Source organism: Denticeps clupeoides, chromosome 17 (assembly GCF_900700375.1).
Source record: "Denticeps clupeoides chromosome 17, fDenClu1.1, whole genome shotgun sequence".
NCBI classification, from domain to species: Eukaryota; Metazoa; Chordata; class Actinopteri; order Clupeiformes; family Denticipitidae; genus Denticeps; species Denticeps clupeoides.
This window is the reverse complement of record NC_041723.1, coordinates 2,582,038-2,595,823: the sequence shown is the minus strand read 5'-3', so window position 1 is coordinate 2,595,823 and position 13,786 is coordinate 2,582,038. Positions and strand designations below refer to the sequence as shown.

Here is a 13,786-nt window from a genome sequence, read left to right as displayed (position 1 = left end):
GGGGGGCGCAGTTGCGGTTTCGGCGCCGCTGGAGCGACTCCGACCGCGGCTGCCGCACAGCTGCCCATCCGCTCCGGCGCCGGCGTCGCCTGGACCGCGCCGTCGTGCCTTCCACGGCGGGGATGGGAAGCAGGTGAGTCTTATATTATATTAAATATATTAACCCCCCCCCACAAGAACATATTCTGCAAGGAGACGTCAGTTCGTGCACGATTCTGAGAAAGAGCAGGAGATCCTGCTCTGGAATTTACAGTGTTGGATTTATGTCTTTGTAGTTGTCAAGCTATTAACTATTGAGCTAACGTCATTAATAAAAGTTATTTAACGCGCACAAAGTGCGGGGTTTACAAGGAAATTCGTCTGTACTTGACTGTAAAGAAAAAACGACAACATTATTTTCGAGGATGCAAAAAGATGAAATAAATAAAATGTTGAATATTTCACCACTTTTCTAGCCGTGCACACACAGAACAACCCCTGCTGTCCCCGAGCAGCAGTCAAAGTGTGTGTGTGTGTGTGTGCGTGTGTGTGCATGTATTCTTTGCATACGTGTATGTGAATGTGAGTGTGTGTGTGTATGTGTGTGTGTCCTTGTGTGTGTGTGAGTGTGTGTATATGTGTGTGCGTGTATGTGAATGTGTGTGAGTGTGTGTGTGTGAATGTGTGTGTGTCCTTGTGTGTGTGTGTATGTGTGTGCGTGTATGTGAATGTGTGTCTATGTGTTTGTGTGTGTGTGCGTGTGTATATGTGTGTGTGTGAGTGTGTGTGTGTTTATGTGTGTGTATGTGTGTGTGTCCTTGTGTGTGTGTGAGTGTGTGTATATGTGTGTGCGTGTATGTGAATGTGTGTGAGTGTGTGTGTGTGTGTGTATGTGTGTGCGTGTATGTGAATGTGTGTCTATGTGTTTGTGTGTGTGTGCGTGTGTATATGTGTGTGTGTGTGAGTGTGTGTATGTGTGTGCGTGTATGTGAATGTGTGTCTATGTGTTTGTGTGTGTGTATGTGTATGTGCTTGCGTGAATGTGTGCGTGTGTGTGCGTATGTATATGTGTGTGCATGTGTGTGTATGTGTGCGTGTGTGTGTATGCCCATGGTCTGGCAGATTGCACGCCCGAGTTAAATTACTTCCCAATTCATCGTGGCGGTGCTCCGGAGGTGCGGTGGTGCTCCGGAGGTGCGGTGGTGCTCCGGAGGTGCGGTGGTGCTGGTGCGGTGGTTCCCGAGCGTTGGGGTCAGCAGCACCCGGAGGAGAAGGCGGCTTTTTGCCGCGACGTGTTTACAGCTGGAGGAGCGGAACGGGCTTAACGCGGCGCACTTGTGAAAGGTCGAAATTTGAATCATTTTCATGCAGAAGCGTCAGTTTATTCTGCTTTTCTTGTGTGTGCAGAGCTTGGTTATTGTGTGTGTGTGTGTGTGTGTTGTTCCCTTCTTTTTACTCCTGGATAGATGCTTAATTATTCAGCAATTAGTGCGGCGCCTCGAATCCTCTTACCGACGACAGACAGTGGCATTTCGCCGCCTAGCTAATGTCATCCCTGTTTTCAGGAGGATCAGCCTCTTCACGGGAGTTGGGGAGTCCCCGCAGGCCTGAATCAAGGAGTTGGGGGGCGAAGTGGGGTCACCTGGTGAGAATAAAACACACTCTCACACACACACACACACACACACACACAACAGGCAATGGCAGAAAACGGCAGCTCCAAGCTGGACACCCCCACCAACATCTCGCTGGTGGCCACCGGCGACCTGGTCTCGCAGTCTCTGGAGTACAAGACCGTCTCCGTCTTCCTGGTGCTGCTCGTGTGCGGCGTGGGCATCGTGGGCAACGTCATGGTGGTCCTGGTGGTGCTGACCACGCGCCACATGCGCACGCCCACCAACTGCTACCTGGTCAGCCTGGCCGTGGCCGACCTGACGGTGCTGGTGGCGGCCGGGCTGCCCAACGTGTCCGACAGCCTCATGGGCACCTGGGTTTACGGCCACGCCGGCTGCCTGGGCATCACCTACCTGCAGTACCTGGGCATCAACGTGTCGTCCTGTTCCATCACCGCCTTCACCGTGGAGAGGTCAGCGGTTCGTTCGCGATGTCACCAAACGGCCGCGCCCGTCAGATGTTCACGCTCTCCGGTCGTTGCAGGTACATCGCCATCTGCCACCCGATGAGGGCGCAGACGGTGTGCACGGTGTCGCGGGCCAAGCGCATCATCGCCGGCGTCTGGGTCTTCACCTGCATCTACTGCATGCTGTGGTTCTTCCTGGTGGACATCCAAGTGAGTTTCTGCCCCGGTGACCTGGTCAAATTTGACTATTAAATGCATGTTAAATGCTGTGATCATATGTCCTGTCGTGTAGTGATGTGTTCGGCATAGTGAAGTATACCCAACACTACTGCACACTGGGGCCTGTGGCAGCAGTGGCCTGGCGGACTCGTAATCAGCACGTTGCCGGTTCGAATCCCGAGCCGAACCACGTATGATGGATAAAAGCAGAGGTTTTGACTGAATGTAATGACCAAAAGCACGGTGACGTGTCCCTTTACAGCATTATAATGTACTACTGCTCTTTTTTGTGTGGGTACAGAATGGATATTTATGAAATGTCGAGAATTTCATCATTTCCAGCCCTGTGAGTGCTGACCGGCGCTCATTTGTCTGGACGTCGGGTCCCTGTTTGTCCCAGAGGCGGAGCAAGGAGTCCGTTTTCATTAACTCCCAGCTCCGAAGCACGAGCCGACCTCCCGATTAAACCGTGACCGCGTTCGCTGTATCCACTTCCTGCCCCAGGTCAACTCGGCTGGGCACGTGCAGTGCGGCTACAAGGTGTCACGTGACCTCTACCTGCCCGTCTACCTGATCGACTTTGCCATCTTCTATGTGATTCCGCTGCTGCTGGCCATCATCCTGTACGGCCTCATCGCCCGCATCCTCTACCTTAACCCGCTACCCCACGCACCAAACTCTGGCATCGCCATGGCAACCACGCTCCGGAGGAGCTGCAAGGAGCCCAGCGATGCCACCAAGGGAGGGGCCCAGTCAGGGCGCCCCAAGACTGCCGTGTCCTCCAGGAAGCAGGTGAGGGGTCACCACGCACACCTACTGTACCATAAATGAGCTAATAACACCTTATTATCCAGTCGTCTCTGCGAATCCTGGTCGTGGGGTCAGGAGAAAAGAACAGAAATTTACTTTTCAGGTTTAGAGAGATGATAAATTCCTTCTAAGAATGAAATTATACAGACCAAGAAGTCTAGAACTATCACAAAAGCGACAGAGGGCCCTTCAAGCACCTTGACTTTTTGTTGTTCGAGAGAATTCCATTTTCACAGAATTTTGCAGTTGTGATTGTGAAAATGTTTATTTCCCATCATCATCTTCGGTGGCTGAGTAACAGTTGCTAATCTGAGATGATGACTATTTTAGGAGATATATCATGTTATAAATTAACAGCATTACATGTACATCATTTACCAGAGGCTCTTAGCCAGAGCGACTTGCAATCAGTAGTTACAGGGACAGTCCCCCCCTGGAGACACTCAGGGTTAAGTGTCTTGCTCAGGGACACAATGGTAGTAAGTGGGATTTGAACCTGGGTCTTCCCACTAGGCTACTACCACCCCTTTAACCCATTAACACAGTTGCGTTTTTACCCGCCTGACTGGCCGCTGTTTGCGTTCGGTAATTGTTGCCTGTTCCGCCTTGGTAACTTTCTGCCACGCGCAGCTCTGTACCCACAATTCAGTTGGGCTGCACACGGCGTGAATGGGAGGGGCCCACACACAACAACAGCGCGTGTTATTCTGTGCATGTGTGTGGCCGGTTCCCTTCGGAATTAGCCTGAAGCCCACAGTATGTATCCAAGCAAACCACGATGTAAAACGATAAATCTGCAGCCGCGTAAAATAATTTCACCGGATGGTCATCTGGAGATGGAGATGACCCCCCCCCCCCCCCCCATTCCTCATCTGAGATAATTGAACTGTGCTGATGGTGCTTGAACCGAGGAGAAGCGAGGACAGATGGGTAACCAATGTCATCATCACAGCCCTGGTCGTTAGGGCGCACCGCGTGACATTAGACTCGCCGCCGCTGACGGATGGCCCGGCGCGAAAAACAGATTTGAAGGAATGATGGTGAGCGGAGAGAGAGGAGAAGTGACCCGCGATGGATTCTGAGAACCACAAAAGAAAAGGAACAAACAGAATGGAAAGAACAACAACTGTGATTTGATACCTTTGAGGGATTTCGCCGCTGTTTTCCCATTGGCCGGGTCTGTGCGGTGATGTTCGTATCCGGACACCCACAAAAAACAGCAACTTTCAATGGGCTTAACAAGGAATGACCTCTCACACTCACACACACACACACACACACACACATACTGTGTCTTGTCTGAAACAATGCCTGCTCCGTGAACATCATGCCCACACGCTGGCTGTTGGGGAAGCTCTCGCACACAATGACCAGTTGTGTGCGAAGTTTTAGATGGATGCAATGGCACTAGTGGAAGTCAGTGAGGGCCTTAAAGATCCGAAGGACTCCTTCAAACCAGCAATTACCATAATGTGCTTTGTGTGGGTGGTGGTGGCCTAGTGGGCGACACACTCGCCTATGAACCAGAAGACCCAGGTTCAAAACCCACTTACTACCATCGTGTCCCTGATCAAGACACTTAACCCTGAGTGTCTCCAGGGGGGGACTGTCCCTGTAACTACTGATTGCAAGTCGCTCTGGATAAGGGCGTCTGGTAAAGGCTGCAAATGTAAATGTAAATGTTGTGATGTGACCCGGAGTACCCTTAATACGGCCTTCTTGCCACCTTCCCGTTCCTATCCCTTGGCACCTCCAATAATCCAGGGTGGTAGTGGCCCAGTGGGTTACACACTCGCCTATGAACCCGAAGACCCAGGTTCAAACCCCACTTACTACCATCGTGTCCCTGAGCAAGACACTTAACCCGGAGTGTCTCCGGGGGGGGGGACTGTCTACTGATTGTAAATCGCTCTGGATTAGGGCGTCTGGTAAATGCTGTAAATGTAATCCGGGATTTCCGGGACCTGTGGAATGCCAACAGGAGCCGCCCGTGTCGCGTTGCAGGGAGCGGGCGAGCGAGCGAGTGTTTACCGCGCCGCGCCGAACCCCAGCCTCGTTATCTCTGAGAGTGTTAATTAAAAGCGCCGCCTCCTCGCCTTTTTAACCGCCGCAGTCGCCCTTAATTTGTGATTAGGCGCCTGTTCTCGGGTCAGCGGCACTTAATTACATTTGCGTTGCCTCCCTCTCTCCTGATCTACCTGTGGCCTGCAGTGTCGGGGTCTATAATAAAGTTGCCCGCGAGTCCCACTTCATCCCCATGCCGCTCGCGTCTTTAGTCGCATGTTTCAAACGGCAAATAAAAGCCAATTAGTGCCCCAGTGTCCGATTGGTGAGGACAGTCCGGGCGAAAGCTGCGCCATTGTTCTGGAACGATAAGGGAGAGCGGTGGGAGTCGCGACTCCCAACCGCGGAATGTCTGCTGATGGACGCGCCGTCTCCATGGTCACAGAGCCGGAGGCTCTCACTTCCTCCCTCTCGCCTCTCATCTTTACGATGGTGCGCCACGTTCCGCTACACATCCTGCCTGGACTGTTGCGGCTTTTCTGTTGTCCGGACGATGGAGGGGCATTTTGGAGAACCTGTGTAAGACCTTGCACGTCACAACGGGAAATGGTGGCCTAGCACATTTACATTTTTCGGCATTTACCAGACGCCCTTATCCAGAGCGACTTACAATCAGTAGTTACAGGGACAGCCCCCCCCTGGAGACACTCAGGGTTAAGTGTCTTGCTCAGGGACACGATGGTAGTAAGTGGGGTTTGAACCTGGGCCTTCTGGTTCACAGGCGAGCGTGTTACCCGCTAGGCTACCACCACCCAGCAGGTAAGGAAACGGACCCGAATCCCGAACCGCCACGGTGCCACTCAGCAAAGCACCGTCCCCACACACTGCTCCACGGGCGCCATTCAAAGCAGAGGGCAAATTTGGTTGTGTCACGGCATGCTGTGCTGCTGGTATGGAGAGGAGTAATGGCCAATTGTTTTTATGCATTATGCTGGACATCAAAAGTCTTTTTTCATAATAAAATGCTACAAGAATGCAGATGTTCTTATGATCGATATCAGCCACTTATGGGAAGGGATCACATCCATCTAACAGACAAACGTAACGTAATGATGTCCAAGGTCAGCAGGCATCCCCAGAATAAACGGTTCCGAGTTCACACGTGACCCGAGCGTAGGGAATGTTTGTGACATTTTATTTTCTGATCGGCCCTTTCCACACAGGTGACGAAGATGCTGGCAGTGGTGGTGGTCCTCTTCGCTTTGCTGTGGATGCCGTACCGGACGCTGGTCCTCATCAACTCCTTCGTGAGCACGCCCTACCTGGACGCCTGGTTCCTGCTCTTCTGCCGCACCTGCATCTACGCCAACAGCGCCATCAACCCGGTGGTCTACAACCTCATGTCCCAGAAGTTCCGCTCCGCCTTCCGAAGCCTGTACCACTGCCGGCGCCACGCCGCCCACACGCGCTCCCTGTCCACGCTGCAGATGGGGTACAGCGTGGCCCGGGACCCCCGCGCCGCCGGTCAACCCCCGGCCGATGGGAAGCCCCCCGGCAGATCCCGCGCCGAGAGGAGCAGCGTGGACTCGTCGACGGCCACCGCGTGCACCGAGACGGACATCAAGACTAAAGCGGCGTCCGTGGACGAGGCCGAAATGTCCAATGGCGAGATGAAGCACAGCGCTCTGTAGAGAAGCTCCGGGTGCCCGGGGACAGCGAAGTTCTGCGAAACACCGGGGGCCGCGGCGCAATAAGCCCTACATCATCAGGTCACAGATAACCCCCACCAGACACGACCCCGGCCAGATGCCACCGGGGCCGAGCTGGGGAGGAGGAGGGCCGCTGCTCGGCCCTGCGGCCTCGTTATTATTCATGAAATAAGTCGTTTAACGGGACGCCACGCCGCGTCCCTCTTCCGTCCCCCCCGCACGGCTTTCACTTGACCAAAAAAAGTGCCGGCGGACGCCCAGCGCTCGCCCTTTCATCTTCGCCTGTTCGCTCCATCACTTATCCCCCCCATTTGTCGTCAGACTGTCGCTCGGGAACACGGGGCGAGCGCTTTAAAGCCCCCCGAGTGCATTAGGACGACAGCTTTGGGGAATGGATTACCATTCCGAGGGAGCTCCCGTCGGAGCAATTAGCCATTAGCCGCGTTTTTTCCTCCTGAAAGCCGCGCGTCACTCTGCTTTCGCCACCGTTATTTACAGCCTGCTTCACAACCCCTGATATAGGGTGACCGCGACGTGTTCCGCGATGACCCCGTCGCCGCTCCGGCGACCCCTTTCCAACTTCGCATTTGCCTGTAGACTTGGATCGATTTGTTGTTGCATCGATGGCACATGGAATTTGCCCGCTTTATGTAACAGACCACAGGCCATGTTGTCCTGGCGCTATTTAAGACATTGCGCATGGGGCGTGTTCATTAATGTCAGAACGCCTGAATTAACATGCTGATAATCCTGCCATGCCCGCAGGCTCCTCCCCTTTTAAACCTCTGGGTGTTAGAAATGTTCCACACCAACAGAAAGGACTGGCTGACCAGTCCCCCCTCTTCAAAGTACAAACTACCAAGCATTCTTGAGGAATAAATCCTGAAAATTCTGACATTAGTGAATTCCCCATGTTCATGTTAAACAGTGCTGGGAACCCCATGACTGATGTACTTGTGTGAGTTTGTGCGGTTGGCATGTGAAGTTCAGTGGATGTGTTTGCGAAAAAAGTCTTTTGTATTGTTGCACCACAGGTATGCCTTTATCCAGAAAATGTATATAGTTGTCTGAAAGAGCTTTATTTATTACATTTATATTACCATATTCATGACTGTATGGAGCTCTTCTAAATAAACATAGTCCTGCATACATAATTATGAGACTGGTTGTGAGGTTATACTCTGTCTGAAAGGTTCTGAAGAGCATTAAGGCAAGGGGCTGATATGCCGACGTCAAGTCTTCAAGGCAAATTTGACCATTATGAAGAGCAGGCCATGAAGGAGATGTAATGAAAACAAATCTGAGGTGTGATGAAACACAAATTGCTGCATTTATACAGCACATTAACCTATTAAATTACCCATGAACCCATCGGCAGGCCAGCCAACTCTCACACTCTTCATCAGTTCTCATATTCACAGCAGTAAATGACAGCATTAAATAAGGAACAGTAGTATAGTCATCAGTATGACATGGAGCAGGTTTTAACGTTAAATAGAGAACATAAGGCAGAATCTAGGTGTGCTTTTCTTTGTTGTATGCTGCTCTAATGCATAACTGTTGCCCTGGTGCCTCCCTTAATCATGGCTCCTCTTGACAGCTTAACGTCTCAACATATCAGTACTGCTGAAAATGCAAACTATGAATTATTCATGGGCCTACACACTTTAAATGTAAGACGTGTGGCATCTGTTAAAAGCAAGATGTTGCTCTCAGAGCATATGCATGCAAGTAACATGAAATAGAGCCACTTACTGACTGTCTTTGCGAATTTTCATGGCTCACTCATATTAACATGGAGACTTCATATATTTACTCTTTGCTGCATTTGAGTATCATATCCATTAAACTTCTTTTTCAGTTTTAGAGCCCTATTTTAAAGTTAAATGGCAGCACAATACTGCCATACAGGCATGTATGGGTGTTTTATCCAAAATCAGCCCAAACTACTGTAATACAAGGGAGAAGTGTGTACCTCAATACCTATTTTTCACAATAGTGTTGTTTTCGTCAATGAACCTTTTTGACGTGACGGAAGATTAGACTAAAACTGAAATTAAGAAAGGCCGCCAAAAACAACTATACTTGACAAGCAATTTTTAAAATAAAATGATTCAAAACTGCCTAATCTGGCAACATGAGCAGTGAGGAACTGCACAAAATGAATCAGCTAATGAATGCTTAATTTTCACACGTTCATTTCACGACAGCCCGACTAAGTGGCACATCTGAATAATGTTTCAGCTCTCCGGCCACTTTGTGGTTTGGTATTCTTTCATTGCAACTAAACGTTGAAAAAATTTCTGCCTGCTACACGTTCCCATCAATCAAAGCATGGAGCTCCGCGTCACATGAAAGCAGGAATCTGTTTCATCATTCCGACAGTCAACCTGCTCTGAGACACCAGTAGCTTTAAAACTTTTAAAAGATGAGAATGCCTGAGTCCGTGTCACAACCGTGTCCGTATATTTCTTCAGTTCAAAAAATCGCACCAATAACAAGCTCAATACGCTGCACACATCAAACAGAGGCCTTCGGTTTTGGGTCCACGCTCGCCTGTTCTTTATGGAGATAATTTGGTTTCAAAATTCAGGAATAAATATCACATCGTTCACAAATATATTTCTTGATTCAGGAACAAATGTGACAGGGTTCACAAATGCATTTCTCAAAAAAACGTACGCGATGCACAAATGTCAGTGCATCAAGGAATCAGTCGGGTCGGCGTGATGTGGACAACTGCTGCACCTTCGCCTGCTGGTTATGGCCTATTGGGACACATCCATTTAAACTTGTGTCAGGTCACATTTTTTTATCTGGTCATCGCATACAGACGCGAACACACGTGATATAAAACGGTCTGGTGATGGACACTCATAGAGGAATATATGCACTTGTTCATTGGGTTGTAAGGATTTTGCTGTGAACCTGTTCAGAGAATTTCAGATCATGTCCAGACCCCAGAATGTCTGTGTTGACATGAAAATTTCCTGTCAGGATCCGGTCCGAAATGGGGGTTACTCCTGTGTAATGTTCCCAAATCGTTTTCACCTGTGTTAATTGTATAAAGCTGCCCTGTTCGTTTCTGTCCGCTGTCAGGTCTTTGAAGTTATGTTCCGTCTTCACCAGTGTCTACGTCTCGGATGTCTCCCCTGTCCTGTGATTCACCATTAAACCCCTGTTCCGTGATGTCAGGTGAAAGCGTCCTCCATTCCTCGTCACTCCACATCCTCCTCTCCGTTCACCCGCCGCGTCATGCCCGCATGGACGTGACAGAAAGACCTGACCCACATTTGGACGCCACCTGACGCAGCCCCGCTGAGATCGGAGGAGCCGCGACTCGCCGGGAGGACGCCGCCAGCTTCCTTGTCCCTGGCCTTCCATGGCTTCATTCAGCAGGGTCCCGACCCCTGCCTCTCAGTCCCGTGTCTGGCGGCGTTGAAGGTGAGGAGCGGCCATTCAGCGGGGCGAGCCGGAGACTGACAGGGAGCAGCGGACGCATGCGGACGGCGGACGAGGTGCCGGTACCACACTGGCCCGAAGCCGTCTGGCCTGGAGAACCGCCGCTCGTCCATCGTGAATACCGGACCATTCATTCAGTCAGTCATTAATCATTCATCTCTGCTCATCTTTTCTATCCTGGTTCACTCGAATCGATTCCGTTCGATTCCTCCTGTCCACTCAGACCATTTAAGACGGTGTTTTGGACTTTCCTCCCTCCTTCATAGACTGCTTTGTCTGGCCCGCCAGGTGTCGTGCCATAGGAGGGGGGATTCTGTCAGGATCCGGTCCGAAATGGGGGTTACTCCGGTCCGGATCAGGATCAGGATCCGGACCGGAGTTTAATTGTTGTCCTATGTAATGTTCCCTAATGGTTTTCACCTGTGTTAATTGTATAAAGCTGCCCTGTTCGTTTCTGTTCGCTGTCAGGTCTTTGAAGTTATGTTCACCAGTGTCTACGTCTCGGATGTCTCCCCTGTCCTGTGATTCACTAATTAAACCCCGGTTTCATGATGTCAGGTGAAAGCGTCCTCCATTCCTCGTCACTCTTTGTCCTCCTCTCCGTTCACCCGCCGCGTCATGCCCGCATGGACGTGACATTTCCTTAATAAACATTGCATTTTATTTATGACTTTTTTTTTTTTTTTTTTTTCCCCAATTCATTTTATGACACTTGTGTTTTCGCAATTCCTTCCAAGAGACCTTTGGAGATAGTTTTATTTATAAAGATTTCAATAATAACAGAGCAACCCTCCTCCCCACCCAGCCTACATAAATACACACAATCAAATGATCACACTGGCATTGCTGGAACAGTCACAATTGGTTCAAATAAGCAATAATCGAGTGCATCAGGGAAGATTCAAAAATCCACAAATAATTGTAAAGGTATTCACAAATATATACGGGGGTTTGTAAATGCAAATACAAAATGCACTGACATCGAGTCGAGAAATACATTTACGAATTTATTTGTAAGTCATAAATTATATTTGTGAATCTTGTTATATTTGCTGCTGAAACAAGAAATATATTTGTGAATGGTGTGATATTTATTCATGAATTTTGAAACTGAACTAGCAGTCGTTGATCAGAAACTGCCTTTGATGGCTGATACCGTTTCGGTTTCCTTGCAGATACTCTCGACACCTCCAGCCTCAACATTTTCAGCAGTATCAACAGCAGATGCGAAACGTCCATGATCATGCTGACACACTCACAGAATCACTGGATGACTTTCAACCCTGACAATAGCAGTGACTCAGAGGCAGGAGTCATCAGTGGAAGGCTGTGAGGCTGTGAGGCTGTGAGCTCGGCTCTCCTCGATGGCCAACAACAGTGCGCCGTTCATCTGGCTCTGTCGGCGCAGCCATTCTAATTGAAATTGTTTGTGTGAGGGGACGAGCGGCGTCCCTGTCATTGTGGAAGAAAGTGGTGCTTCACATTCATGACACGGCACGTCCTTGGTTCAGGCAGGAGGGTGGGCACACCTCGTGCTCACGAAAAACACAGTTTCGCAGTAAAACTGTTGGCTTGGTCCGCGCTAAGGGACGATCCGTGGCTCTATTGTCCTGCGCCCGGTTGCCAGGGTTACGTTCCTTAATCGAAATCGCGTGATTAGATTGGAGGGTCGTAAGCGGGCGTGATAAGGCTGACTCCAGAGTGGATTTCCGACCGGATGCGAACAAGCCACTTTGAGGAAACCAGCCAGGTGAGCCTCTCATGGCCTCTCGCTCCAACGCCACAAGCACGGCACAAAAGACACCGAATTCGACCGTCAAAAGCAGATTCCAATCAACTATGAATCAAAATTGAAGTACAGAAGGAGTTGAGAGGAAGCCAAAAGCTGCCGAGACTTCAAGGCCATCCTGACAAATCTGAACAGCTCCGAATGGAGGACTCACTTCTCCACGAAGACACTCGCATAGTTAAAAAAGACAGGCTGTGTTGGGAGAAGGTGAAAATGACTTGAGTTTAAGTCCCAGGGCTAATTTAGAATTTTTTTATTCAGGGGATTAGTGAGAATAGAGAACTGCATGCACGCAAATCAAAGAAGCCATTATTGAGACAGAGTAACACATACACACACACATGCACACACATTCTCTCACACATTTCCTCCTCTGAATGTGGATCACAGCAGAGCCAGTAAAGACGGCCCAGAAATGGAGGAGATTTGCCGATAAGGCCATGATGAGTTCCTCCCAAGCAGAAGATCTGATTGGCTTATCTCGGCCCACTCCTCGCACTCGAGCCTCGCTTTGTTTCGAGTGTTTTGCTCTCGCTGATCCCGCCGATGCTTCCCGAGCTGCTGCTGTCATTAGCGTTGCACGTTCCGGCTGGAGACTGTGATTTTACCCGTTATCAGCAAAAGTGACATTCAGCCTGAATGAATGAGGCCAGTCAATTAATTCAGACCGGCTGCCATAAAATAAAGATAAAATAAAGATAACGAGAATATGAGAAGGTTATTGCAGCAACATCTCAGGAAGATCATCACAAGTAATCACAATTAAAGTAGGAAAACTGGAGCTATGCTTCTTACTACATCTATTGGTTAAAAATAATGATGAATTTAGTTTTAGTAGTATTTTAAGCAAGTTGAGTAGTTTCCAACATATGCATTACCCTAGTACTACCACTTTAGTTCAAAACAAAACTCTATTTTAGTACATTACATGATCCATGATTAATTCCAATTAATTTTTTATTATGAGTCTGTTGCTTTTGAAGCTCAGTTTTTTAAAGAATATTAAATATTTTGAGATAATTTCTTCAGATTGTATTATGCAGACACCTGACCAATAGGTCAGTAAAACTGTATCTATGAAACTTATGAATATGCTAATGAAAAATGGTAATCATACTAATGAAGGTTCATTTGTAAATGCCTGGTATTCCAGTCATCAGAAATGTCACTGAAATAACGCATCTTTCCCCATGGATGTAATATTGTAGTGTTATGATACACCGGTCCAGAATGGTAATAATATTACAGTAACTAAACCAAGTAACCATGCGTTACCAGGACGTTATTGGGTTTTATTTATTTTGACATAATAACAGTAGTTCAGGGCAGTGATGGAAATGAGGGCGGGACAAGGCAGAGGAATACTTTCAAAAACTAGAATCGTGTCCATTTGACCGAGTTTGAACTTCGTCAGAAAGGCATGGCCATCCGTCTTGGTGTTTCTCCTCAGCGGCTCCCGTTAGGGGTCGCCACGGCATTTCAATCGGTCTGGTTGTCCGCACAATTGGCCTGGCACCAAGAAATGCACATGCAACCCTGTGGTTATTTTTAATACAGAATATTACTCATTAATTCATCATTCCTCATGAATAACTTGCCCTGCCCTGCCGAATTTCAGCTGCCTGCCAGTCGCTGGGGCACATGGACGCGAAATGACGCGAAATGACATAAGGGTGTGAATTCCTCACAGATTGAATTACACGCCGCAGTGACTGACGACCCGCTGCTCGGACC

At 49.1% G+C, this 13,786-nt stretch overlaps 2 protein-coding genes across 3 annotated transcripts in view; both read left to right on the top strand.

Annotated features, from left to right (window-relative positions):
* Positions 1 to 13,786, top strand: part of LOC114766810 (protein brambleberry-like) — a 480,412-nt gene that overhangs the window by 76,841 nt on the left and 389,785 nt on the right. The window lies entirely within an intron of this gene.
* trhr2 (thyrotropin releasing hormone receptor 2) lies at positions 41 to 7,860 on the top strand. 2 transcript variants are annotated; one of them, XM_028958075.1, is made up of 5 exons: positions 41 to 133; positions 1,545 to 2,065; positions 2,137 to 2,269; positions 2,783 to 3,070; positions 6,316 to 7,860. In XM_028958075.1, exons 2-5 carry the CDS (start codon positions 1,680 to 1,682, stop codon positions 6,781 to 6,783), a joined length of 1,275 nt encoding a protein of 424 aa, XP_028813908.1. In that variant the 5' UTR covers positions 41 to 133; positions 1,545 to 1,679; the 3' UTR covers positions 6,784 to 7,860. The 2 variants fall into 2 exon arrangements, with proteins under 2 accessions (XP_028813908.1, XP_028813909.1); XM_028958076.1 differs by lacking the exon at positions 41 to 133 and adding an exon at positions 1,014 to 1,323.